The 24,292-nt window shown below is 71.8% G+C and overlaps 4 protein-coding genes across 11 annotated transcripts; 1 reads left to right on the plus strand and 3 right to left on the minus strand.

Annotated features, from left to right (window-relative positions):
• Positions 1–1,342: 1,342 nt before the first annotated feature.
• On the minus strand, positions 1,343–9,466 carry TRIM3 (tripartite motif containing 3). Of its 6 annotated transcripts, none has more exons than XM_054813882.1 (12): positions 9,327–9,466; positions 7,892–8,054; positions 5,656–5,893; positions 5,237–5,388; positions 4,974–5,154; positions 4,032–4,755; positions 3,838–3,941; positions 3,599–3,766; positions 3,353–3,521; positions 2,676–2,746; positions 2,441–2,581; positions 1,343–2,127 (listed from the first exon to the last, which is right to left on the minus strand). In XM_054813882.1, exons 2-12 carry the CDS (start codon positions 8,020–8,022, stop codon positions 1,975–1,977), a joined length of 2,232 nt encoding a protein of 743 aa, XP_054669857.1. In that variant the 5' UTR covers positions 8,023–8,054; positions 9,327–9,466; the 3' UTR covers positions 1,343–1,974. The 6 variants fall into 6 exon arrangements, with proteins under 6 accessions (XP_054669857.1, XP_054669856.1, XP_054669855.1 ...); XM_054813881.1 differs by having other exon boundaries at positions 3,341–3,521; XM_054813880.1 differs by lacking the exon at positions 9,327–9,466 and adding an exon at positions 8,659–8,769 and having other exon boundaries at positions 3,341–3,521.
• A 761-nt stretch (positions 9,467–10,227) lies between these two features.
• LOC129201924 (FH2 domain-containing protein 1-like) lies at positions 10,228–14,254 on the minus strand. The gene is made up of 10 exons (XM_054813898.1): positions 13,958–14,254; positions 13,808–13,869; positions 13,263–13,365; positions 13,117–13,202; positions 12,941–13,041; positions 12,786–12,856; positions 12,590–12,697; positions 11,466–11,536; positions 11,036–11,312; positions 10,228–10,943 (listed from the first exon to the last, which is right to left on the minus strand). The coding sequence occupies exons 1-10, from the start codon at positions 14,213–14,215 to the stop codon at positions 10,326–10,328; spliced, it is 1,755 nt and encodes a 584-aa protein (XP_054669873.1). The 5' UTR covers positions 14,216–14,254; the 3' UTR covers positions 10,228–10,325.
• Positions 14,255–15,380: 1,126 nt separating this feature from the next.
• Positions 15,381–22,845, minus strand: ARFIP2 (ADP ribosylation factor interacting protein 2). 3 transcript variants are annotated; one of them, XM_054813908.1, is made up of 9 exons: positions 22,723–22,845; positions 21,035–21,142; positions 20,812–20,920; positions 19,341–19,451; positions 18,219–18,334; positions 17,808–18,029; positions 17,384–17,541; positions 17,124–17,298; positions 15,381–16,813 (listed from the first exon to the last, which is right to left on the minus strand). In XM_054813908.1, exons 2-9 carry the CDS (start codon positions 21,131–21,133, stop codon positions 16,658–16,660), a joined length of 1,146 nt encoding a protein of 381 aa, XP_054669883.1. In that variant the 5' UTR covers positions 21,134–21,142; positions 22,723–22,845; the 3' UTR covers positions 15,381–16,657. The 3 variants fall into 3 exon arrangements, with proteins under 3 accessions (XP_054669883.1, XP_054669881.1, XP_054669882.1); XM_054813906.1 differs by lacking the exon at positions 19,341–19,451 and having other exon boundaries at positions 22,723–22,841; XM_054813907.1 differs by lacking the exons at positions 19,341–19,451; positions 22,723–22,845 and adding an exon at positions 21,514–21,646.
• Positions 22,846–22,857: 12 nt separating this feature from the next.
• TIMM10B (translocase of inner mitochondrial membrane 10B) lies at positions 22,858–24,098 on the plus strand. Its single transcript, XM_054813945.1, has 3 exons — positions 22,858–23,040; positions 23,207–23,302; positions 23,392–24,098. The coding sequence occupies exons 1-3, from the start codon at positions 23,002–23,004 to the stop codon at positions 23,659–23,661; spliced, it is 405 nt and encodes a 134-aa protein (XP_054669920.1). The 5' UTR covers positions 22,858–23,001; the 3' UTR covers positions 23,662–24,098.
• The last annotated feature ends 194 nt before the right edge of the window (positions 24,099–24,292 follow it).

Raw genomic sequence — 24,292 nt, forward strand, 5'->3', positions numbered from 1 at the left:
CTGGCGCCATCCCAGCCCCTTCCTAGCACCGGGCGGGGGGCGGCTGCTCGGAAGGGCCTTGCCCCCCCGCGCCTGTTTGCTCGGGCCACCGGCCGGGCGGGCAGGGGCAGGGACGGGCAGGGGCAGGCAGGGACAGGCAGGGACAGAGGCAGGCAGGAGCGGGCAGGGACGGGCGGGGACAGGCAGGAGCGGGCAGATGCAGGCAGGGACAGGGGCAGGAGCGGGCAGGGGTGGGCAGGGACGGGCAGGGGCAGGGACAGGCAGGAGCAGGCAGGGACGGGCAGGGGCGGGCAGGAGCTCCAGCCTGGCTCCATGCCGGGGGGCAGCCGGGAACACCAGCCGGGGGGGGGGTCAGGGTTCTGCCGCACACGGGGTGCAGGACCCGTACGTGGGGTGCACATCGCGGTGTCGTGCCCCATAGGGCGGGGGAGGGAGCAGCCCCTGCGTGGGGGCGAACCTCCCACGGGAAGGGGGGGCACCCCCGTGGGCTGCACGTCCTGGGGCGCAGAGCCCCGCGGGGAGGGTGAGCACAGACCCCACCTTTCCCGCTCCCAGTACGGACCCGTCCGACCTCGTCCCCGCTCCCAGTACGGACCAGTCCGACCTCGTCCCCGCGCCACGGGTCAGCGCCAGCGGGAGCCTGTGCCAGGCCCGCACCCAGCGGTGCCAGGGAGCTCCGGGCGCTGCGCCCGTCCCCGCTCTGCCTGGCACTGCCCGCCTCGGCCCGGGCTCCCAGCGCAGGATCGGGCTCCCAGCGCGGGATCGGGCTCCCAGCGCGGGATCGGGCTCCCAGCGCGGGATCGGGCTCCCAGCGCGGGATCGGGCTCCCAGCGCGGGATCGGGCTCCCAGCGCGGGATCGGGGGCCCAGCGCGGGATCGGGCTCCCAGCGCGGGATCGGGGGCCCAGCGCGGGATCGGGCTCCCAGTGCGGGATCGGGCTCCCAGCGCGGGATCGGGCTCCCAGCGCGGGATCGGGCTCCCAGCGCGGGATCGGGCTCCCAGCGTGGGATTGGGGGCCCAGCGCGGGATCGGGCTCCCAGCGTGGGATCGGGCTCCCAGCGTGGGATTGGGGGCCCAGCGCGGGATCGGGGGCCCAGCGCAGCGTCAGGGTCTCGCAGCCCTACGGGGTGCCCGGGGGGTCTCCAGGTGCACACCAGCAGCACCCATCCCGGCTCAGGTCCCCCTGCCCCCGGCACACAGGCTCCCACCACCGCACCCGGCGAGGCTTCACCCCAGGGACCCCCAGTGAAGGTGGTGCCGCAGCCGCGCCGTGGGGCCATGGGGTGGGAGCTGTCCCTGTCCCCTCCCAACCCTGTGGGGCAGGCAGTGCAGGGGGGCAGGGTACTTCCAGAATACTTTATTTTGTACATACAGTTTGTCAGCGTGCGGCGGCAGCCCCGCACAGCCCCGCCACGGGGCAGGCAGGCACGCGTGGTTGCCCCACGGCCGGGGCTCGAGCCGGGGGAGTGGGGCTGCAATGCTGGGGAGCGCGGCCGGTGGGGGGCAGCCCCCGTGGGGCACAGGGCTCCGGGACTGGCCACCCCGTGGCCACCCCACCACCCCAAGCAGCGCCGGCAGCCCCCAGCCCTGCCTGGCAGCTCCCCCTGCCCCACATGCCCTCATCGCCCCCCTGCACCTTCAGGACCCCCAGCAGCAGGGGCAGTGGGGCTGCCGGCCCCGCCGTGAGGCAGGAGGAAGGGCACGGCCGTGGCCCCCCCGGCAGCCCCTGCCCCAGCCAGACCCGTCCTCACCCCCACTCTGGGCCCGGCCATCCCCCCGGGGTAAAGTGCACATGAAGGTCAGGGCGGCGCTTGGGGGGCAGCAACGGCTGTGGGGCAGCGACAGCTGTGGGGCGGTGACGGCTGTGGGGCAGCCGTCGCTCGGGGCACCCCGCTGCGGGCACTCTCCCGGGGGGCCCGCGGGCACCGTCCTGGCGCGGCACTGGCGGCATCCCCGTCCCCGTCCCCATGGCGGCTACTGCAGGTAGCGATAGGCCTTGAAGCAATGGTTGCCGGAGTCGGCCACCACCACGTGTCCGTCCGAGGTGAGGGCCAGGCCCTGCGGCCCGTACAGGGGGTCGGCGGCCGTGTTGATGTAGGACAGGAAGGAGCCCGAGCTGTCGAAGACCTGGGGGGATGGACAGAGACGCGCTGTCCCCAGTGTCCCCACCCAGGCACCCCACCACCGCGGGGATGCTGTGATGGCCACCGGCGTGCCAGGACCTGCTGAGCCCCCCCTGCTCTGCGTGTGGCTCAGCACCGGGGCCACCAGCCTCGTCCGTGCCGTGGACCCCTGCCCGCGCTGGGGCTGCCCGTGCCAGGATGGGGATGGGGATGGTGCTGCCCAGCACCCCCCGGCTGGGGCAGCACGGGGCGGGGGGCAGAAGGAACCCGGGGCTGCAGGGCCAGTCGGTGCAGGGCAGCGGTGCTGGTGCCAGTACCTGGATGCGGCTGTTGCCCCAGTCAGCGACGATGATGTTGCCGTTGGCGTCAACGGCCACGCCGGTGGGGGCGTTGAACTGCCCGTTCCCCTCCCCATGGGACCCGAACTTGAAGAGGAACTCGCCGTCCGCGTTGTACACCTGGCGAGAGCGGCGTCACCACGGGCGTACCAGCACGCGGCACCAGGGCAGCGCGGAGCCAGGGACACTGGCGGCCACCCACCGCGGCGCTCACCTTCACCGAGTGGTTGTGGAAGTCGGTCACCACGATCTCGTTCTTGTTGTTGACCGCCACAAAATGGGGCCCTGGGGAGGGGAGGGGGCTCAGCGCGGGAAGGGGACGAGGTCCCGGCCCAGCGCCAGCACCATGGGGACAAGGGGACGCCTCCTGGCACTGCCCCAGGGAGGGGGCAGCCCAGCCCCGGTGCCCGGTTAGTGCGGTTAGTGCCACGTGCGCGGGCAGTGAGGCCGGCACAAGGGGGTTATGACGCGCAGGCGGTGCTCGGCCCCCCTCGGCTGGGGGACACCTGGCCCCACGGATGGACCGAGAACCCCGAGCCCCGACCCACAGGGACAGTGCCCACTGCCAGAACCCAGAACCTGAGCCCAGAACCCAGAACCCTGACCTCGAACCAGAGCCCAGAACCCAAGATCACAGCCCAGAACCTGAACCCACAGCCCAAACCCAGAACCTAGAACCAGAGCCGCAGCCTAGAACCCGGGACTAGACCCAGAACAAGAGCCCAGACCCCAGCCCCAGCCCCAGGTGTCCCGGTGCCGGCTGGGCGCCAGCCGCTGTTGGCGAGGCGTGCGGTACTCACCGTCCCAGCCCGGCCCCGGCGCAGCGGGAAGCCAAAGGCATGCAGTAAGGAAGAGGGGACTTGCCAGTCGGTGTATTACCATCGAGTGTACCTGCAAACTGCCGCTCGGCCGTGCCGCGGCTCCCAAACTTGGTGACGAGCTTGCCGTTGGACTGGAAGATGAAGACGCAGCAGGCCTTGTTGTCCACCACGATGATGTGGCCGTTGCGGTCCACGGCGACGCCCTTGGGGCCCATCAGCCGCCCGGCCCCGATCTTGGTCTGCGGCCGCGGAGAGGGATCAGGGGGGTGCAGAACCAGGGCCCCCCCTAACCCCCGCCTGGCTGCTGCCCCCTCACCTTGAACTTGCCCTCGGGGGAGAAGATGCTGACCCAGCGGTTGTCGTAGTCCGCGATGATGATGTCCCCGTTCATGTCCACGGTGACGCCGGTCGGGCGCTGGAGCTGGCCAGGGGAGCGGCCCCGCACCCCGAACCGCAGCCGGAACTGCCCCTCGTTGGAAAACACCTGGGGGGGGCAGCGAGGGGTCACCGGGGTGGCGGTGGGGGGGGCGGCCGGGGCCAGGGCCAGGGTCCTACCTGCACACACTGATTATTGCTGTCAGCCACCACGATGCGGCCGCTGCTGGAGGTGGAGATGCCCTGGAGGTTGGTGAACTCCCCCTTCTCCCGGCCACGGCTGCCTGCAGCAGAGATGGGGGGCTCAGGGGGGGCTGGGGGTCCCCCACCACTCCAGGGAGCCCCCACTGCCCCGGGGAGCCCCCGCCGCTCACCCACACGGAAGATGAGCTCATCCTCGATGGGGTTCTCCTTCTTCTTGCCGCTGCTGTACATGCTGGACGGGCGCCGGACAGCTTTCTGCCGGATGTGCCCGCTGCTGGGAGACTTGACGCGGCGCTTGACATCGTCAGGAGAGGGGGGCACGTCAGAGGCCTTGACGGCGCGGACGCGGAAGGGGCTGCCGCGGATGGGCTGCCCATAGAGCAGGATGGAGAGGAGGAAGTCGCCCTCGGTGCGGGGGGTGTAGAGCAGCTCGTAGGTGCCGTTCTTGTTGTCCTGCACCTCTGCCTCGGCCGCGCCGCCGTCCGGCGCCGTCACCTGGAAGCGCAGGCTGGCGCTGCCACTGCGCACCAGCTCCCCGTCCTTGTCCTTGGTGGTGACGCTGAGCGAGGACGGCTGCCCCACCACGGCGTGCCGCAGCCCCTCGCCCGTGGCCACCGTCTTGTGGGCCGTGGCGCTGGTGGTGATCAGCACGCCCAGGTTGAGGATGGACTTGCGGACGCCCTCGGTCTCCACCACGTAGTCGAGCTGGGCGTTCTCGTGGGGGTGCTCGGGGAACTCCTGGCTGGCCAGCTCGCTCAGCCGCTCGCTCATCTGCTTCTTCACCAGCAGCACCTCCGTGGCAGTGCCGTGGTGCAGCGCCTGCTCGGTGAAGGCGCAGCTGCTGAGGATGCTCTCCTGGCCCTGGCGCAGGGCGTCCAGCTGCGCCTGCAGCACCTGCCGGGATGGTGCAGGTCACCTTCGCTGCCGGGACGGGACCCTCGATGGCACCCGGACCCCGGGCGGAGGCAGGGCTGCCCGGAGCCCGGCTGCCTGCGACCATGGGGGCACGTTCGCCTTTTTGGGAAGAGCTGGGCAGGGGCGGCGGGTGGGCGCAGGGGAGGGATGCCAGGAGGGCATGGCGGTGGCGGGGCTCTGTGGTGCAGCGGCGTTACCTTCTGCTTGGCCCCGCAGGTGGCCTCCAGGTCCCGCACCAGCAGCCCCTTGCGTTGCCGCAGCGCCGTCTCCAGCTCCTCGAAGGTGCTGCCGATCTCCGACACCGCCTCGTTCTTGCGCTCCACCAGCTGCTGGCTGATCTCCGACACCAGCCCGATGGCCGCCGCCAGCTGCGGCAACCTGCAGAGGAGCCGGTGCTGGGTGCGGGGCTGGCACGGCCAGAGGGGACCCCGGTTGGAGCCCCGGCCCCCCGTGCCCGTACCTGCTCCTGACGGCGTCCAGCTGCTGCTGCAGGGCCGCCTTGTGCTGCTCCACCACGTCACGCAGCGGCACGGTGACGTGCTCCCGGTGCTCGCCCTCGGTGCACTCGCGGCACATGGCCGTCTCGCACGGCTCGCAGTAAAACTCCATCACCTGCGCACGGGCGCTCAGGGCTGCGCACGACGGAACCCCCACAGCCCCCCTGGGCCCCCCCCAGACCCTGCAGCTCCCCAGACCCCTGCAGCTCCCCAGACTCCTTCAGCCCCCACAGACCCCTGCAGCCCCCCTGGACCCTCCCAGCCCCCCTCCGACCCCCACAGCCCCCCCAGACCCCTGCAGCCCCCCCCCCATACCTCCGCAGCCCCTCTGGACCCTCCCAGCCCCCCTCAGACCCCCGCAGCCCCCCCCACCGGCACCCACCTTGCCCTCATGGTTGGGGCAGCAGAGGGGCTGGCCCGTGACGGCGCTGACGGGGTCCAGGCCACGGCCGGGGTGGGGGCCGCAGCTCTCGGGGTCCCGCTGCAGCACCTCCATCAGGTTGGTGATGAAGAAGTTGTTCTGCAGGGCGGCCACGCCGCGCTCGGGCAGGATGGAGGTCTGGCGGCAGACGGGGCAGGACAGGGTCAGGCTCTGGGGCGGGATATAGTTCTGGAGACACCTGGGGCGAACGGGGACAACCAGAGGGTCAGGACCGCGCCGCGGGGCACGGGCGGGCGGACAGGAGGGGTTGGGGTGTGCGGGGCGGGAGCAGAGCGATGGAGCCGGAGGAGCGGACAGACAGACGGCAGGACAGACAGACAGGATGGGGCAGGGGGGCAGGCAGACGGCAGGACGGACGGACAGGAGGGCCGCACCACGGCACACTGGGGTGTGTGGGGCAGGAGCAGAGGGACAGGGCTGGCAGGACAGACAGACAGCGGGACGGACGGACAGGAGGGCCGCACTGCGGCACACCGGGGTGCAGGAGGCAGGGCAGGGCCGGAGGGGCAGGCAGACGGCAGGACAGATGGACGGGAGGGCTGCGCCGTGGTGCCGGGAGGAGCTGCCAGAGCCCCGGGGGTGGCTGGGGACGGACAGACGGACAGGAGGGGAGAGGCCGGGCAAGGCCGGGCTGGGGCAGGGCCGGGGGGGTTGGGGGGCAGCGGGGGGCTCTGGGGGCACAGAGAGAGCAGACATCAGTACAGAGCCCACCGCCGCCCACCCAGCCCCCACACCCCCCATACCCCCCCGCTCCCCCCAATGCCAGACCCTGCGCCATGGGGCAGGACCAGCCCCACTGCTGCAGCCCATGGGGGTGAGTGGGGTGGTGGGCAGCGGGGGGCTGCGGGGTCTGAGGGTCGGGGGGGCAGCGGGAGGCTCAGGGAGGCTCGAGGGGTGGGGGGCAGCGTGGGGCTCTGGCCACCCCACGGCGGGTGTTGGGGGATGCGTGGGGGGGTGGGCTGAGGGGGGTGGCTCCACTCTCGCTGTGGGTTTGGGGGATGCCTGGGGGTGCAGTGGGGAGCAGCGGGGGTGCAACCTGCAGCGGGGCGTAGGGGGGTGTGGTGGGGGTGCAACGAGATGCAGCAGGGGTGCAGCGGCACAGCAGGGATGCCAAGGGGGGCAGTGGGGGTTCAATGGGGGTGCAGTGGGGGTGCAGTGCAGTGGGGGTGCTGGGGGGGCCCAGGGGCACAGTGGGGATGCTGGGGGGGGGTGCTGGGGGGGCGCCAGGGGGGTGTAGCAGGGATGATGCCGTGCCATGTGGGGGCAGGGGGGATGCAGCAAGGGTGCAGCGGGGGTGCTGGGGGGTGCAGGGGGGGGTGGAGTGCAGTGGGGGGTGCTGGGGGGGAGGTGCCGGGGGGCCCTGGGGCACAGTGGGGATGCAGCAGAGATGCAGTGCAGTGCCGTGTGTGCAGCGGGGATGCAGTGAAGGTGCAGGGGGGTGCAGCGGGCGCGCAGTGAGGGTGCAGTGGGGGCACAGTGAGGACGTGGGGGGGGTGCAGCGGGGGTGCAGTGAGGGTGCGGGGAGGGGTGCAGGAGGCGCAGGCAGGGAATGCTGAGGGGTGCAGCGAGGTGCAGTGGAGCGCAGTAGGGGTGCAGTGTCAGTGTCGGGGGGTGTGGGGACCCCAGGTCTCCTCCTGCAGGAGCTGCAAGAGGGGGTGCTGGTGGTGCAGTGGGACGCAGCGGGGGGGCACAACGGGGCCCAGGGTGCAGCGGAGGGGTGCAGGCTGGGGCATGCAGTGGGATGCAGTGGGATGCAGCAAGGCACAGCAGGGCTGGGGGCACAGTGGGGCTGCAGCAGTGACCAGGCGCACAGCGGGGCACGGGAGGGATGCAGTGGGGATGCAGTGGGGCACAGTGGGGCACAGTGGGGATGCAGCAGTGGCCAGGAACACAGCAAGGCACAGGAAGGATGCAGTGGAGGGATGCAGTGGGGCGCAGTGGGGATGCAGCGGGGCACAGTGGGGATGCAGAGGGGATGCAGCAGTGGCCAGGGACACAGCGGGGCATGGGAGGGATGCACCAGGAACACAGCAGGGACGCAGCGAGGATGCAGCATGGCCTGGGGGCACAAAGGGGATGCAGCGGGGTGCAGCGGGGCCGGGGCTGCAGCTGGCATGCAGCAGGTATGCAGCGGGGATGCAGCAGGGCCGGGGGCGCGGCGGGGCCGGGGTCTCACCTCTCGCAGAAGGTGTGCAGGCAGGGCAGCACCTTGGGGTTGCGGTAGCGGTCGAGACAGATGCTGCACACCAGGAACTGTTTGTCAATCTGCCGCACCACCGGGCTGGCGCTGGCCTCCCGCTTGGCCATGGCGGCGTCCCCACGGCCCCACCGCGCTCAGCCTGGGGACGGGGACGGTCAGTGGGGCCGGGGCAGCCCCACGGCACCCCTCAACCCCCAGCCCTGCAGGATCCCGTCCCACGCGCTGAGCACGCAGGAGCCCACTCGCCCCACAGAAGCACCCGCAGCCCCCGGCCCCGCACGCTCTGGGGCGCGCAGGGGGGGCTCCCCCGCTCCTGACCATGCCCACGGTCCCTGGGCGCCCGGAGGGAGCCCCACGCCTGCCCCAGCCCAGACCCACAGGCCTCCGCGACCCACACCTCTGCCCCGCACCCCAGTGCGGGGGGCGCAGCACCCTCACCCCATAGCGGTGGACCCCGCGCAAAGCCCCCGCCTGCCCCCACGGCAACTCCTGCCCCACGGCACCCCCAGCACCCCCCCGCCCCACAGACCCCGCTGTCCCCCCCCTGTCCCGGGCCGGGGACCCCCCGCACCCCCCGGCGCCTCCGCGCACCCCGGGACGGGTCCCCGCCCCACGGCGGACACGCCGCCTGCCCCCCCCCCCCTCCGTGCCGTGGGCACCCCGCGGGCCCCTGCGCCCGCCCGGAGCAGGATGGCGGTGCCCCCCGGTACCCCCCCCCGGCCCCCCGGCCCGGCCCCGCTCACGGCGCTGCGGCGGCCCCGCGCTCCAGGCCCCGGCCCGGCCCCGCCCCGGCCGCCATTGTGCGGCACCGCCCGCCCCGACGGGCCGCCCCCGCGCCGGGACCGGGGCTCCGGGGGGTTCGGGGGCTCCGGGAGGGGGTCCGGGGGGGGCACGGGCCGGGGCGGGGGGGCAGTGCCGGCCCCGGCCCGGGGAGCCGCAGCGGCTGCGGGGCCCCGCCGTGATGCTGCGGGCACGGCCCGGCCGCGCATCCCGCCCCTCCTCGTCCCCGTGTCCCCCCGCCCTGTCCCCGTGTCGTGTCCCCCCCCACTTCCCTTGTCCCTGTCCCCCCCGCTCCTGTCTGTCCCCCAACCCCGTGTCCTTGTCCCCAGCCCCAGCCCCGTGTCCCCCACCCTTCCTCTCCCTCTCCCCCTCCCTTGTCCTTGTGTCCCCCCCCCCGTCCCCCCGCTCCAGCCCATCCAGGCAACCCCCCCACTCGCGACCAGCCGACATACCCCCCCCCAGGACCCACCGGGGCCGATCCCACCTCATCCCCCTCCTCCCCACCCCCTGCCAGACCCCCCCCCCCGGCGGTCCTCCCCCCTCATCCCCACGCGTGACACCCGCCCCCTACGCGTGACGCCCCCCCGCGCCAACCCCATCCCCAACCCTGCCATCCCCACGCGTGTCTCACCCCCCACGCAGACCCCTCCTCGCTTCAGCCCACGCCGCGGGCCGGCAGCGCGCATCCTCGGCCCGGCCCGGCTCGGCTCGGCGCGGCAGGGACTGCGCCAGGGATGGGCAGGGAAGGCAGCTGCCAGACCGGACCGCACCACGGCGAGGTGGGAAGGGGGGGGTCACACTCTTTTTACCCCCCTCGATTGCACGGGACCCCCCCGGCGTGGACCCCCCACTCGGGAACGGCGGCGCGGCAAAGCCGCGCCGCCGTTCCCGAGTGGGGGGTCCACGCCGGGGGGGTCCCGGGGCAGAAGAAGAGCGGGGAGAGCAGTACCTAACCCCCCCCCAGCACAAATGGTCGGGTCCGGGCTGTGGCTCTGCAGTGGGGGGGGCTCCGGGTGAGCCCCCCCCCTTGCATCCCTGGGGTACCCGGCTGTCGCCACGGCAACCGCATCCCTCCCCGGTCCTGGCAGGTGACAAGTGGAGGGACCAACCCGGGGTCCTGCAAGGACCCAGTGCAAACAGCCAGTGCACGCTTGTGCAAGGGCACAAGTGACAGCGAGGAGGGGGGGGGGGGGGGGGAAGCGGTGACACGCTTTGGGGGGGCACAACTGCACCCCCGAGGGTCTGCGGGGCAGGTGGGAGGAATGGGGTGAGCGGAACCGTGCAAAATTCAGCGAGGGGAAATGCCAAGTGCTGCCAGGGAAGCAGAGCACCCCTGGGTGCTCCCCCCAGGATGGGGAAAATGTCCGGGGGGGGGGGGGTGGGTCTGGGTGGGCAGCGAGCAGGACGCCAGGCACCCTGGCAGCAAGGAGGGCCCAGCAGCACCCCGGGGCGGGTGAACGTGGTGTGCCGCCGCCGCAGCCTCGTGTGACGGCAACACACGGCGTGGCCACCGCCGGAGATCCTCAGCGTTTATTGTCACCACGAACCGGAGGGGAAGCAGGGACACAGGGAAGGGTAAAACGTGGCCCCGGGAGGGGGGGGGGGGTGAAAGGCAGGACTTGGCCACTCCTCAGCTGGGGGGGTCCCTGCGCCCCTTCCCTCCCGCCAGGCGCCGGAGGAAGCCGAGCAGGGCAGAGCCCTCGGGGGGGACAGCCGGGGGCAGCTGGGGGGACCCCGGCCCCCTCTGGGCCCCCCTCCACTGGAAGAGGCTGGCCAGGCTGAAGTAGGGCGTGGGGCCAGGGGGGGCCGGGGCTGTGGCCGCGGGGGGCGGCTCAGGCAGGTCGGGCTCGAGAAGCCCCGCTTGCCCGCTGGCCAGGGCGCTCGGGGAGGGCTGATCACAGCCCCCCACCTCGGGCAGCGCCGGGGCCGTGTGCCGCCGCAGCAGGGCCGGGGGGGCTGCGGGCAGCCAGGGGGGACCCGGCAGCCCTGGGGGACAGTGGGGGCTCTCGCAGCTGGGGGAACAAGGGGGGTCATCCCCTTGCCGGGCAGCCAGGCAGGGCTCAGAGCTGGGGTGCGGGGAGCGGAGGCCGTGCCGGCCGGGCTGCGGCGTGAGCGGGAAGGGTCCAGCCGGCCGCAGCACCCGCGGGGCCGCGTCCCACGTGGAGCACGTGGCGATGGAGCGACGCTTCAGCCGCTCCTGCTCCAGCTGCCGCCGCCGGTGCTGCGCCTGCTCCCGCACCCGGTTCTCCTGTGGGGTGGAGGCAGGTCGGGGACGGCCGGCAAAGGGCTGGCGGAGCCGACACCAGCCCCAGGCGTTCCAGGGGCGCAGGAGGCCGGTACCTGCACGGCAGCGAGGAGCCGGCCCGCGAAGCCGTGCAGCACGGCGCACAGCTCCTGCAGGCCGCCGGGCGCTGCATCCTCGCAGAAGAAGTCAAGGGTGGCGTCCGCGGCGCGATGCATCTGCTCCAGCGCGTCCCATGCCCCGCGCAGCTCCTCCTCGGCCTCGCGCAGGAAGGGCTGCAGCTGCGGCCCCAGGCCCTCCATGCCCAGGCCCCGGGCCCCCGACAGCCGCCCCGACAGCCGCTGCAGCTCCCCCTCCACCTCCGCCGCCTCGATCCTGCAGAGACGCGTGGGTCGCCCGTCCCCTCCCACACCACTCCACCATGACCCCCCCCACCGTGCCCCCCTTCCCCCGCAGCTGGGACCCCTCCTGCCCCTCCAGCCCCGGTGGCTGCCACCCCGCGGGGCAGGGTCCCTAGGACGCCCTTACCGCGACGCTGGGCCGACGTGCCGCAGCTTGCCAGGGAAGTCCAGCAGGTTCTTCTCCGCCCTGGCTGCCTCCTGCGGGTGAGAGGGGCAGCGAGCAGCCACCGCGGGGCCAGGGCAGCCCCAGGGCCCGCAGAGCCGCCCGTGCGGCAGAGCCGGGGCTACGGCACAGGCAACTTGCCGTCTGCCTGGCGTGGCTGGGGACAGCCCGGGGCACGCGTCCCCGGCCGCCGTGCCGCCAGGTCGCTGTGGGAGTGACTTGAACCAACAGCCGCAAGCAAATGCCCAGGAAGGACAAAAACGTCCTCGAAGTCACACAGGGCGCTGGGGGGACTGCGGCAGCGGTGACAGCAAGGTCCAGACCCGGCCAAGGAGGGACAAGCCAGTGGCGAGGGCAGGGGGAGAGGAGGCAGCAGCACCAGCTGCACTGGGCAGAGCAGGGGAGAGCACGGGAAAAACTGCGCGGGAGCTCGTCTGCCACGGAAAACAGCCTCCCCCGCACACGGGCAGGTGCATCCCTGCAGGGCAGCGCGGGCAGCGACCTTGTGCGGGGCAGGGGAGGGAGCAGGGGCCCCCCAGGAGCACGCAGGTGCCTGCAGCCACCAGGATGCCTTGGCGAGCCCCGCTCCAGCTGCACCCCACGGCTCCCAGGCAGCGGGAAGCAGCCGGGGCCGGCTCGGCAGTGGCACGCCGGCGAGAGGGAACAGGTGCACGTGGCTGGGCCAGCCCAGGGCCTTCGGTGGCCGGTGGGCAGATGAGCCACCGCAGAGCCCGGTGCCTCCCGGGGCAGCATGGCTCGGCCAGGACATGCAGCCGCAGCCCAGGACAGAGCCAGGGAATGGCGTGCCAGCTGCTGCCCAGAGAAGGGCCATGGGGATGGTGGATGCCACCACTGGGACAGCCAGCCAGGCACCAGGACAAGGCCCTGCCGGTTGCAGCCACGTCCGGAGCAGCCCCAAGGCCAGGGAGAGGAGTGAGGGGGTGCATAGAGACCACCTTCCATTTAGGACCCCCCACCAGGGAAAAGCCCACTCCGGGCACAGACCCAAGAATGAGCCTCCCCCCCCCAGCAAATCCAGCCCCTGGCAGTGCAGGGAGGTCAAACGCTGCAGCCCCGCCGGTGCTCACCATGGCCACGAAGTGCAGCAGGTCCATGCCTGGCTCGTTGGCCTTGGTGTCGGGCAGCTTCAGCAGCGAGGCGAGGCGGAAGCCGACAGCGCTGCCGGCGTAGCCACCCTGGGAGCAGAGCGGGGGAATCGCCACAGCCCTGCTGTGCCGGGGGGAGTGGGAAGCAGGCAGCAGGCCCCCTGTGCCGTGAGCTCACCGAGTTCAGGTGGTTGCCAGTGCTCAGGATGAGGTGGAGGATGGCATGCAGCTCCTCACACTCCAGCAGCTCTGGGGAGCGGCCAAGGGGTGAGCGGGAGCCCAGGTGGTGCCCCCCAACCCCGCGGTCCCAGTGCACCCCGCAGTGCCGCTCACCAACAGCGGCATCTGTCAGGGTCTGGATGGAGCCGCGCAGGGCGCTGAGCCGGGGGAAGAACTCCTCCTTCAGCACCAGCAGCTCCAGGCGCTGGGTGTAGCTGGGGGCAAGGTGGGGTGAGCAGGACCCCCGGGCACACTGACCCCCCTGGGGGGTGGGACCCCCCGGCTCCCACCTGGGCACCTCCGTCAGCAGCAGCATGAAGAGCTCGGGGTCAGGGAGCTGGTGGGGGCTGCCAGGGAAGGCGCGCAGCCGGGCCACCTGCGAACAGAGACGTGTTAGGTGGGGGCCGCCAGGACCCCCCCACCCACCAGCCCTCACCTCTGCGGCGCCGGGCAGCATCCGGGAGAGTTCCCGCAGCTTCTCGGCCCCGTAGGGCGCCCCGACACCCTCCTGGATGTCCCGCACGATCTGGTGCACTGGCCTGGGGGGGTGTATCACACAGGGGTGACCCCCCCGCCTGGCCACACAGGCAGTGCTCTGCCCCCCACGGGGTACCCGCCCCCCCCTGCGGCCAACGGACCCCCTCCCCATCCCTCCCGGGGGGCAGAGACCCCACCGTGTCCATGCCTGGGTGCGCAGGGCAGCAGGAGCCCCTATTCCCCACTCGTGCGTGGGACCCCGGGGAGGAGCAAGTACCTGCAATGTCCCCCATGCCAGGACCCCCGGGAGCGGGTCTCATTCTGCCCCCCCATGGGCTGGACCCGGGGGGGGACCCGGGTGACTCCCCCCACCCCTCCGTGTGCGAGACCCGGGTGTCAGTCTCCCGCAGGAGGCAGATTGCTGGGGGTGGGTCGGTGTCTCTCTGGGGGGTGGGACAGTGTCCCGGGGAGGTCTGGGGGGCGTCCGGGGGCAGCTCCGCTCACCGCTTGACCTGCTTGAGGAAGACGCCGAGGGCGATGCTCCGCTTGGGCTCCAGCAGCGCGGCCTGGGGGGGGGGGCATGGGGCGGTCAGGACGGCCGGGGACCGCGGGGGGACCGCGGGGGGACCCCGGCCGGGGTGGGGGGTGTCTCACGGCGGGCGGCGGCCGCTGCCCCGGAGCGGCCCCGCGGGGCTCTCGGAACAGCAGCCGGAGGCGCGGCAGGTCCAACGGCGGCGGGGCGGCCCGCGGAGCCCAGACCGAGCGGCGGCCGCGCACCCTCGCCGCGGGCACCGGCTCCCAGTGCAGCGCCCGCAGCCGCCCGCCCTGCGCGGCCGCCGGCGGGGAGGGCAGCGCCGGGGCGGGGGGCGGCCCCGGGGGCGGCGGCGGCGCGGGGCGGCGCGGGGACCCCATGGCCGGGACCGGCCGGGATGGGCTGGGGGGGGTGGTGGGCAACGGCCGCCCCGCGGCTCTATCGGCTCGGCCCGCCCCGGCCCCGCCCCGGCTGCCCCGGCTCCGGCCCGCCCCGGGCTGGCGGCGAAGGGGAGCGCCGGGGCAAACCAGCCCCAAAAACAAACCGGCCCGGCGCCCTCTTCGGGGCTGCAGCACCCGGCTGGAGCCGCGCCCGGGGAGGGGGGACCCGGCCCCGCTGCAGGCGCCCGCCCGCGGCCAGCGGCTGCCCCGCGGGACCCCCCGAGCCCGAGCGAGCCCCCGGTGCTGCCAGCGGGACTGCGGTGACAGGCAGCGCCGAGACCCCCGGAGCAGCAGACGTCCCGGCCGTCCCTGGGGAACGAGCCCCCGCTCCTGGGGTCACTCCCCAGCGCCTTCCCAGGCGGGAGTGGAACCGCCCCGGCAGCCGGGTACCGGTTCCGGCCGCTGCTTCGGGAAGGCGAAGACGGCTGCGGGGGAACAGGGCAAAGGCCTCTCGCCCCAAGGCTCGAACAGCAGCAGGTGCCCAGGGAAGACTTTGGGATGAGCAGGAGTCTCCCGCGGGGTCCCCTCCCGCCCTGCTGCCCCAGGGGCTCCTGCAGCACCGCGGATGCGTTTTCTCCTGGGCTCTTCTTTCCCGGTTCCCTTCTCAAGCCCAGGTGCTGCACAGCCGCGACGGGCTCTTTGAAGCACTGCTGGGTGTCTGGACCCGATGCCACGTCCGGGGCTGCCGCTGGCCCAGGCACCACGTTCCACCACAGGGCTGGGCCGAGGGTCCCCGAGCCCCCCGAGCCGCGTCACTGGCCGGGGTAGGGCTGTGCACGAGTCACCCAGCAGTGCCGGTCACCGCTCAACCCTGTGGCTGTGTGCGCAGGGCAGGCAGGGGGGAGCAAGGCCAGGACCGACGGCCCCTTGTTCCAGCACGGCCTGGGGACGAGGCAGGGGCTGAGCCCCCGCAGCCGGGCTGGGTGACCACGGGACACCGTGGGATCCCCGGCACTCAGGGCACCTCTGCTGCCCCCCAGACCCTCCGGACGCAGGGCAGGGGAACCCCAGGCTATGGCAGGGCCAGCCCACCCTGCACCCCCTGGGCCGCGTCCCCCCATCCCCCCCAGCTGGAGGGCCAGGCCCGTGGCTCTGCACACACCAGTGATCCGTACCGTTTTATTCTGGAGTCTTACAGAAGTTGGGGGGAGGAGGGGGTCAGACCGTCACCAGGAAAGGGGGGGTGTCAGATCCAGACATTAAATTACCAGGGAATTAAATTAGCAAGAAAAACAAACTCTTTTGTCTCAGGAGAAAGTGCCCAAGTGCTGCGTGTGCCAGGGCTGGAAGCAACACTCAGCTGGAGCAGGACAGAGCCATCGCGTGTGGGACGCTGGCTGAAGCCCCGGCACCACTGTGCGTGGCACGCGTGCCCTCGGCGCACGCGCCCAGACATGCACATGCACCTGCTGGGTCACAGCCAGCGTTTGGTCCTTGGTTTGAGCCCCCGCAGCCGTCCAGGCTCCACACGTGTGGGGGTGAGAGGCCCCGTGTCTGGCTGGCACCCCCTGCCAGCAGCAGAGCGCAGGGACCCCCCAGCCCCAGGAGGGCCCCCCCCCCCCCCAAGCACAGTCCCAGAGGGACAGACGGGCAGCCACAGCCCGTTGGCAGCCGGCACAGCCCACCCTGTGGGTGGGGGAGTGTAGTGTGAGGCTGGGGGTGTGTGCGGCGGCCCCCCCCCCCCCCCGGGTCGGGAGTGCAAGAGCAGTTGCCTGGGGAACACCAGGGATCAGCCAGGAGGGAGATGGAGCAACCCCAGAGCTGGGAGAAAGCAGGAGCCCCAACTGCCAGCCACAGCGGGGGGGAACCCACAGCCCCCCCCCCCTTCCCGGGCACAAGGAGGGGACTCGGCCCTCCCCGGGGGACACCCGGATGCCCGGTGCCGCCCCTCCCTAGCTTCGTCCTCATTTGGAACCAAACACTCGTGCTGCAGGGCAGGGGTACTCCTGGGCTGGGCGGGCAGGGGGGAGGTTCCGGGGGGGTGTTGGAGGGGGGGCACTCCCGTCCTGCCCTAGGGAAGCAGAGGGAGCGGTCGAGGGTCCCGTCCTGTCCCACCCAGGGTGCCCAGCCCCAGCCAGGGAGGTGTCCGCTGCCCCACAGGGGTGCCGGGAGGCAGGGAGGGCTCTGGGGGTCTAAGGGAGCACGAAGGAGCCGGGCAGGGCCAGACTCTGCCCCAAAGGAGGGACATGGGCCGGGGCAGCCCCAGGCAGGACCAGGGCCCTGCTCCCCCCCAGCCAGCCCCCCGCGCCCTGTGGGTGGCCCCCGGCTGCAGCAGGGCCCAGGCTGCGTCCCCCGCTCGCCCTGTGGCCCGGCCCGCACCAGCGGCCAGAGTTCAGTCCATGGTGCCCACGGCCAGAGCGGGCGGGGGGCAGCGGGGGCGGCTCACTGCTCCTCCAGCCAGGAGGGCTTCTCAGCACCGGGGGTCTTCAGCTTGATGTTGAACTGCTTGAGGGTCTGCTCCAACTGCTGCTGGTTCCCAGCGAAGTAGGCAGAGATGGCGTTGTGGAAGAGGAGGAGCTGCTTGTGCATCACCTTGATCTGGGAAGGGCAGGAGGTGTCAGCCCGCAGCGAGCCAGCCCCCCCCCCAGCACAGGAGGGGAAGATCCGAGTGCTCCCGGCACTCCCAAAAGCTAGCCCGGAGAGCCAGGAGAAGGCCGCGTGGCAGGAGCCACGACAGCGAGAGGCGGGCAGACGCTCCACTGCCCTTCCTTCCCTCTGGTCTCCTGGCTGCTGCCCATCCCAAGGCAGATGTCAGGCCGGCGGCCGCAAGGCCAGGGGACACGATGAGTGCACAGCAGACCCCGCTCTATGCCCTGCCACCCCTTCCCGGCCCCACGGCCCTCCCCACCTTGTTCTCCTCCAAGAACTTGAGCTTGATGGCCACATCAGCACGCAGCTTTTCATACTTGTCCTTGTGGCTCTGGAACTGGCTCTGGGCTGCGTCCAGCCGGCACAGGGTGCTGGCGTCCCGAGGGCCCATGCTCAACTCCTCCAGGTCCGTGCGGTATGCGTCATACTCCAGCCTGTGCAGGGACAGCCGGCATCGGAGCCACACTGTGGCTTCCCCCCAGGGATGCCCGAGCCCCGCCAGCCATGTTGCCGTCCTACCTGGCCGTCTCGTACTGCTTGACCGTCATGAGCGTATCCTCCATGGTCTTGTTCACCAGCGTGTTGATGCTGGAGACAAAGAAGTTGACAGCCCCCAGTAGTGTTTCTCCATTCTTGCAGAGCAGTTTCTGTGTTTCTGCGTTGTAACCGAACTCCTCCTGGGAGAGGAGGAGGAGTCGGGGTCCGTACCAGCGAGACCCCTCTCACCTCCCGCATGTCCAGAATCAGCCTGGCCCCGGGTGCTCGCCGAGCACAGTTACCCCCAACCTCCGCCTGCTTCTCCTCACACCTGGGGTGCTGCGGAGCAGAGAGCCGCCCCCGGCTGTGCTGCCAAGCCCGGGGCCGATTTGGGTCTCCAGGTCTCCTCCCCAGGCGCGAGGGGCTGCAGCGCAGGCAGAGCAAGGCCACCGCCCATCGGGCATACCTGCAGCTCAGGAGACTTCTGGCTGAGGTCCGCAAAGGCATCCCCCAGGGCGTGCTGCGTCTGCACCAGGCTGTAGAAGTGGTTGGTGAGAGCCCGCGCGAGCTGCAGCACACACTCGTACTTGCGCTTTGTCTCCCGGAGCAGCTCAATCTGCGTCTCCAGCTCCAGGTCCACGGTGCGGGAGCCCCGGCCAAACCGCTCCGAGATCAGCTGCTTGGTGCACTGCGGGGCGAGGGAGGGAGGCGTCGAGGCCCCGGGTCCGCTCCCTGCTGCAGAGCCATCCCCAGGAACGCTGCGGGGAGATCCCGGGACGCGTCCCCCACCTCCCGCTGCTCCTTCACCCCAAACCCCACCTGCTGTGGGCCCCAGCAGTGAGCCATGCCGTGCCCAGGGTCCTGGGATGCAGCTCACCTTGTACGTGTTGATGCCCCATTTCTTGACAATGTCAAACTTCTCCACGGCGATGCCACGGACAACTTCCTCCCCTCCGACAGCTGGGCTGGGGTGCGGCTGGTGCAGCCCGGAGCCTGGAACAGACACGGCCCGGGGCACCAGCTCAGCAGGGCGGCAGCGCCTGCAGAGGGCACAGCCCAGGCTGCTCACCCAAAAGCACCGGTGCCTTCACACCGGGGCACCACGGCAGCGCCGGGAGGGCTCTGGGCACCACAAGGAGCGCAGGACTCCCACAGGGCTGCACCAGGGCTCGGCAGACTGGTGGTCCGGGCAGCACCCACCCCTGTCCAGCTCTGCACTGCCGGGGAAGCTGCCACTGTGCCTGCTGTGGCACGGCGCTGGGCATCTCACCTCGCTCAGGCCTGGGCCAGAGCAGCTCTCCCTGGCCAGCAGCGAGGGGACAAGTTGGCAGCGTTAATGGGCTCCAGCCGGTCTTGCAGTGCTGTGTGCCTGCTAACCGGCTTGCAGGTGTTGTGACCCAACGCTGGGCACGTGCCACAGGGAAACTGCTCCTGGGAGCCCTTCCAGGGGGGTCGGTCCCACGCAGGGCCCCCGTCTGGCAGCATCATCAGCCGATGCCACAGGAGAAGGCACTGACCTTCATCGCCAGCCCAGCCACATCTGCTCTTGCAGACAGGCTCCCAGCCCCAGCCATGCCTGAACCGCGCTCCTCCAGCCCTGAGCAACCTCCTGCCCGACCCCCTCCTCGCCGAGCGGGCCAGAGGAGAGAAGGCGCCTGGCAGCACCCGAGGCGGGCTCCTCACTGCAGGAACCGTCTCCCACAGCTGGGCACCACCTGGGTCTCACCTCCAAGCTGCCTGAGGCTCTGGCGGTGCCATCATCTCCCCCCCAGCACCAGGACCGAGACCCTGCTGCAGCTGCCGGGAAAGGCAAGCGCCGGGAAGCTCTTCCTCTTCCTCGCCTGCCTGCAGGCCGGTGCCCACATGGGGCTGCAGCCACCTCACTGCAGAGGTGCTCCAAGGGACCCCGGCACAAACTAGGCGCCCTGACCTGGGGTGAGGGGCCCGAGCCCAGGCGGGGGGCGTGCAGTGCCAGCCAGGGGCTGGGCGGCCGCAGTACCTGCTGAAGCACCGGCCTGGTTGGCCATCCGGCTGGCGGCAGATGCACTGGGGGAGACGGATGGTCCTCGGGGTGGGTGAGGTTGGACAAGGCAGCCTGGAAATGGAGGGGCTGGCAGGTGTTGAGCAGAGAGGGGCCAGAGGAGAGGGGGCAGTGTGATGGGCACGGGGGCAGGAACACCAAGGACAGGGGATGAGTGTGCAGGCGGGATGGCAGCAGGGGAGAGCAACGGGAGCAGATGAGTGTGATGTGAAATCGAAGACACGGCTGGCTGCCAGACGGACGCCTCCCACACCGGGTGCTCCCTCCCCACTCCCTCCATCCCTTCAGTTGGGGTCACCGTGCCCTGGACAGGCCTGGCGTGACAGAGACACAGGGACAGCAACCACCAAACACGCTGCCTCCTGCCACCCACTTGCGCTGCTCTTTAGCATAGCAGGCTGTGAGCAAACACACACATCCCCTCCGCTTGTGCAAATCCACTCGCTCAAGCCCCACGCAGCACGGAGCAGCCAGGGTCGAGCAGCCGTCTGCTGCAGGAGAGCAACTTGGGGTGAGAGTCAGTGGACAGAGACTGATGTGACATGGGACCATGACAGACAGACGGCAAGAGATGCGGCTGCACCAGAGCTACCCTGGCAGTGCTGGCTTGGCGCAGCCCAGCACCACCGACACTCATCGTGGACCCACCAGGCCGTTGCTGCCCCGTGGCTGGGCCGAGCTCCCCAGGGGCGCAGGGATCAGCAGTGCTGTGGCACGCCTGCCCATGCCAATGCCTGGCATGCAGGACGCTTGCAGCCGTGCCCCACAGCTGTCAGGGCACCCGACCCCAGGACCGGCCTGAGCAACAATAAGAGGGAATAAGCAGAGAGCGTGGGGCTCAGAGCCACCCTGCCCCGTCCCTCCTGGTCCCTGTGGCACAACTGCCGGCACCAGCGCATCCCCAGAGCTCCCCGCTCACCCCTTCTCGCTGGAGAAGGAGTGGGACACTGGAGCCTTTCCCTGCTGCCAGAGGAAGGATGCAAGACCTGCCTCACCTCAGTACGGTGCAAAGCCAGAGCCACAAGCCGCAGCCTGCGGCCCCGGGGAGCCCCACACAGACTGGGCTTGAACAGCCCGTCAGCAGAGCCCAAGCCCACCAGGGAAGAAGGGGAAGGAGCCACCCTGTGCTGGCAGGAGCCGCTGTCCTGGGACGGAGGCATTGTACCAATCGGTCGAGGCTCGAGGTAGAGCTTCTGCCCACATGCAGGACCCCTCTGTGAGGCCCGGTCAGGGGCCATCCCTCCCTGCCTGACACCTCCACAGGCTGTGCCCTGGCAGAGGGACCAGGCTCCAGGCCCTGTGGCTCCTGCAGCCCGGCGGCAAGGTGAGCTGTGCCTGCCCTCCCCCGTGCCGGAGCTCTCCCCCACCTCTGCTCTCGGCAGGCAGCCCCAGCCCCATCCGCGTGAGCCTGCGCCACAGCCCGGCCAACCTTTGATGGTGCTGGTGGGGATGATGCCTTCAGCCGTGCCCCCATAGCCGCCAGACACGATGCTGGTTTCGTTGAGGTTGGGCCCCGACACCATCACCTGCTGCAGGTCCTGGAGCGGAGAGAGGAGCGCGGGCAGCTGGCAGAGCGGCACGGCACGGCACAGCCCTGCCTGCCCCACACAGCCCAGAAAACACCACCCGGGGTCCAGCACATCCCCACAAACCTGCTCCAAGCCATCGTCCTCCGGCAAGCTGCCCGTGTCCCCGTTGCTGCTGATGGGGATCTCCATGGTGGCGGCCTTGCTCATGATCCCATCCGTCATCCTCAGGGCCTGCAAGGACACAGACGCTCTGCTGGAGCCCAGGGACCAGGCGGAGACAGAGATCAGCCCCCTGCAGCTGGGGTCCTGAGCCTTCACCAGCTGGGAAACCCCTAAGCCAGGACCCAGCCAGGCCAAGGCCTGGGCTCCCAACGGTCAGGGAGCAGGCAGAGGACAGCAGGCAGCCGGTCCTGTGCTGGCAGCTGTGTGCACCCAGCCACCTCTGCGGTCTGCCCATGGGCCTCCTGCAGCCACTGCCCACCACGCCACAGCATGGCATTCCCTTGGGACGCAGTACCCTGGCCCTGCCCGCAGCCTCCATGCCCCCAGAAAGCTCCAGCCTTTCCGTCCCAGAAGAGCCAGCCCCAGCCTCTGCTCACAACCCTGGAGTGCAGCAGCCACAGCCATCCTGTTCTGGGCTTTGGTGCATTCCTTCTTGTCCCTTCAGCCCACGGCACATTTTGGAAACAAGATGGTGCTCCCTGGCCCCTCACAAATCCCTGAGGCGCAGCGGCAGTCCGTCTGTCCTGGCTGGGCGGCAGACCCTGCCCGGGGACAACCAGGGCTTTGCGGCAGAGCAGCTGCTGGCCCAGAGCCCAGGAGAACGGAGCCAAGAGCCACGTCCGCAGGCAGGCCGTGCACCGGAGGGGGGAGCAGCGAGGGCCCCCCGCTGCGCCCAAACCGGTTGGAGCACATTCCAGGGCAGGCGGCACCAGGCACCTGACCCACCCTCGTGCTCCGTTAGCCACCTGCCCGGGTGGAGACACAGCCCTGGTGACCGGACCCCCGGAAAGGGCCCTGGCTGAAGGGACGAGTCCTGTGTGCAGAGCATGTCACCTCTCAGCGTGCTCCCCACCGGGAGACAACAGCACGGGAAAAGACCCGGCTGGCAGCTGCCCAACAGGAGAGGCACGGCCGGGGCCGGCACCCACGGCCACGAGCACCTGCAGCACCTGGTGCCGCTCACCGCTGCGAGTCCAGGCAGCTCCCGTCCGGCAGAACCGCCCGTCCCACCGGGAAGCGGCCAGCACTGGCGGCTGTTTTCGACAGACCCGTTTGGAGACAGCATCCAGCCCGGGCAGCGACCGGTGGGGCAGGCCCGAGCCGGCGGCGAGGGACAAGAGGCTGCAGCGCCGGCCCCACTCCTGGTCTGTCCCGGCCGAACCTCCACCGGTCCGGGGGAGCCCCCGCCGCCGAGGCGGCGCCTGGGGCCAGCTCCTGCTCGCCCCGGGGAGCGGCCGCCGAGCCCGACAGCGCCTGGCGTGGGCTCCCCGGGTGAGGGGCCCGGGTCTCCGCGGGCCCCGTCCTGGCCCGGCAGGGCAGCAGGCTCGGACGCGCCCGCAGCCCGCCGGCAGGTCGCTCCGGGGACCGGCCATCCCGGGCAGGCCCCCCGCTGCGAGCCCCGGTGCGGAGCGCCCGGCCCCTGCTCCGGTCACTGCCCCGCAGGCCGGGCTCACCCTGCCCCGGCCCCCGGCGGTCCCCGGGCCCGCACCCTCCTGCCCCGGCGGCCCCCGCCCCCGGGCACCCGGCGGCCCCGCATCCCCCCCGCCCCGCGGCCCGGCCCCGGCCCCGGCCCCGCGTCCCCCGCCCACCTGCGCCGCCCCGGCCGCGGCCGGGCCCCCCCGCCCGGAAGCTCGGGAGCCCCGATCCGCCTCGGCCCGGGACACGCCGGAAGCCGCGTCACGCCGCGCGCGGGGGCTGCCGGGAAACGGGCCGGACGTGGCGTCACCGGCGGGCACCGGCAGCGCCGGGCGGAAGCGGGGCGGAAGCGCCCCGGAAGCGCCCTTCCCGCCCGGAAGCGCCGCCTCAGAGCGCGGGAGGCCCGTGGTGGTGCGGCCCCGCCGAGGGCGGTAGGGCCGGGACCCCGCGGCATGGAGCCGGGGGCCGAGCACCAGCAGCAGCTCCGCAGCGTGAGGGCGGGGGCGCCCGGGGCCGGGCGGGGGAAGCGGGGTGTCCTGGGAGGGGGGACCGGGGGGGCGGGGTGCCCCGGGGGGGGGTGCCGGGGCGCCCCGGGGGGGGGGTGCCGGGGCCGGGGGGGCGCGGGGTGAGCGTGTGCCGGTGCCGCCTCTCTCCCAGCTGCGGGACTTCCTGCTGGTCTACAACCGGATGACCGAGCTCTGCTTCCGGCACTGCGTCTGCAACCTCAACTACCGCCTGCTCACCGGGCGCGAGGTGAGGCCCCGGGGGTGGCCAGAGCCCCCGGGCCTGGCGGGGCCGGCCCCTGCGAGCCCCCTTGCCGCCCCGATCCTCCCGTCCCGCAGGAGACGTGCCTCGACGCCTGCGCCGGGAAGCTGGTCCGCTCCAACCACCGCCTGATGAGCGCGTACGTGGCGCTGATGCCCTCCATCATGCAGCGCCGCGTCGCCGACTACGAGACCAGCGTGGCCCAGGGCTCGGCCCAGGAGGGACCGGCGGCACCGGCTGCGCTGCCGGGGGCTGGGGCGCACGGGGCCCCTCTCGACCTGCCGGCGGCTCCCGGCCCCGATGGACCATTGCAGGGGGCTCCAGGCGCTGGCACGTCGCACGGCTGAACGGGTCGTCCCGAGCCGTGCCCTCCAGCAGCAGCGGTGGGCTGGGTGGCCGCGGAAGGGAGCCAGGCCCCGCGGCACCAGCGGGAGAAGTAACGTCTTGGGGTTGCAGCACGGTCTGGGCATCCACACGCTGCCGGTAGCCCTGGTCTGGAGCAGCAGGCCCGCTCTGCACCGAGACCCGGCCTTGCGGGTCTGTGTCTTCTGCTGCATCAGCATCAAGGGCCTCCTGGCAGCGGCCCGGTCTGTTGTGTGCCTGGTGGTGCCGGGGCTGGCGGGGCACCAAGAAGGAAATCGCAGTGCCAGCCCTCCCGGCCAGCGGCTATCCCACCCAAACTCTGTCCTAACAGCCCCCACGCTGGGCGTTCCTGCTCCAGACTGGGGGCGCTCCTATTTCTAGGAAACGGTTTCCTAGCGCTAATAAAACATCTCTTTGTTAATGTCTTGGTGCTAATACGTCGCAAGGGTGAGAACAGCCCTGGCCTCACCGGTCCCTCCTGGGCGGTGCTGCCTGCGGGGGCAGGGGCTGCTCTCCCCGGGGCTGGGGGTTGGCGTTGCCCCTTCCAGGAGCCCCTTCATCTCCACTTTGGCATCAGAACAGGCTCTGTGGGTACCAGCCCTTCCTCCCAGAGGT

The sequence above is a fragment of the Grus americana genome, chromosome 1 (assembly GCF_028858705.1).
Source record: "Grus americana isolate bGruAme1 chromosome 1, bGruAme1.mat, whole genome shotgun sequence".
NCBI lineage: Eukaryota > Metazoa > Chordata > Aves > Gruiformes > Gruidae > Grus > Grus americana.

What these genes read in the sequence shown, in the direction of transcription:
- LOC129201924 (XM_054813898.1), bottom strand. Translation starts at nt 14,215, where the DNA reads ATGGGGTCCCCGCGCCGCCCCGCGCCGCCGCCGCCCCCGGGGCCGCCC. An exon ending in GGCAGCGGCCGCCGCCCGCC is followed by an intron (nt 13,870 to 13,957) that starts GTGAGACACCCC and finishes CCCCCCCCCCAG; the next exon opens with GCCGCGCTGCTGGAGCCCAA. An exon ending in TTCCTCAAGCAGGTCAAGCG is followed by an intron (nt 13,366 to 13,807) that starts GTGAGCGGAGCT and finishes ACACCCCCCCAG; the next exon opens with GCCAGTGCACCAGATCGTGC.
- ARFIP2 (XM_054813908.1), bottom strand. Translation starts at nt 21,133, where the DNA reads ATGACGGATGGGATCATGAGCAAGGCCGCCACCATGGAGATCCCCATC. An exon ending in CCAGGCCGGTGCTTCAGCAG is followed by an intron (nt 18,335 to 19,340) that starts GTACTGCGGCCG and finishes TGTCTGTTCCAG; the next exon opens with GCTCCGGGCTGCACCAGCCG. An exon ending in AGTTCTTGGAGGAGAACAAG is followed by an intron (nt 16,814 to 17,123) that starts GTGGGGAGGGCC and finishes TGCCCTTCCCAG; the next exon opens with ATCAAGGTGATGCACAAGCA.
- TIMM10B (XM_054813945.1), top strand. Translation starts at nt 23,002, where the DNA reads ATGGAGCCGGGGGCCGAGCACCAGCAGCAGCTCCGCAGC. An exon ending in ACCAGCAGCAGCTCCGCAGC is followed by an intron (nt 23,041 to 23,206) that starts GTGAGGGCGGGG and finishes CCTCTCTCCCAG; the next exon opens with CTGCGGGACTTCCTGCTGGT. An exon ending in GCCTGCTCACCGGGCGCGAG is followed by an intron (nt 23,303 to 23,391) that starts GTGAGGCCCCGG and finishes CCCGTCCCGCAG; the next exon opens with GAGACGTGCCTCGACGCCTG.
- TRIM3 (XM_054813879.1), bottom strand. Translation starts at nt 8,022, where the DNA reads ATGGCCAAGCGGGAGGCCAGCGCCAGCCCGGTGGTGCGGCAGATTGAC. An exon ending in GCAATAATCAGTGTGTGCAG is followed by an intron (nt 3,767 to 3,837) that starts GTAGGACCCTGG and finishes TGCCCCCCCCAG; the next exon opens with GTGTTTTCCAACGAGGGGCA. An exon ending in TCCACAACCACTCGGTGAAG is followed by an intron (nt 2,582 to 2,675) that starts GTGAGCGCCGCG and finishes CGCTCTCGCCAG; the next exon opens with GTGTACAACGCGGACGGCGA.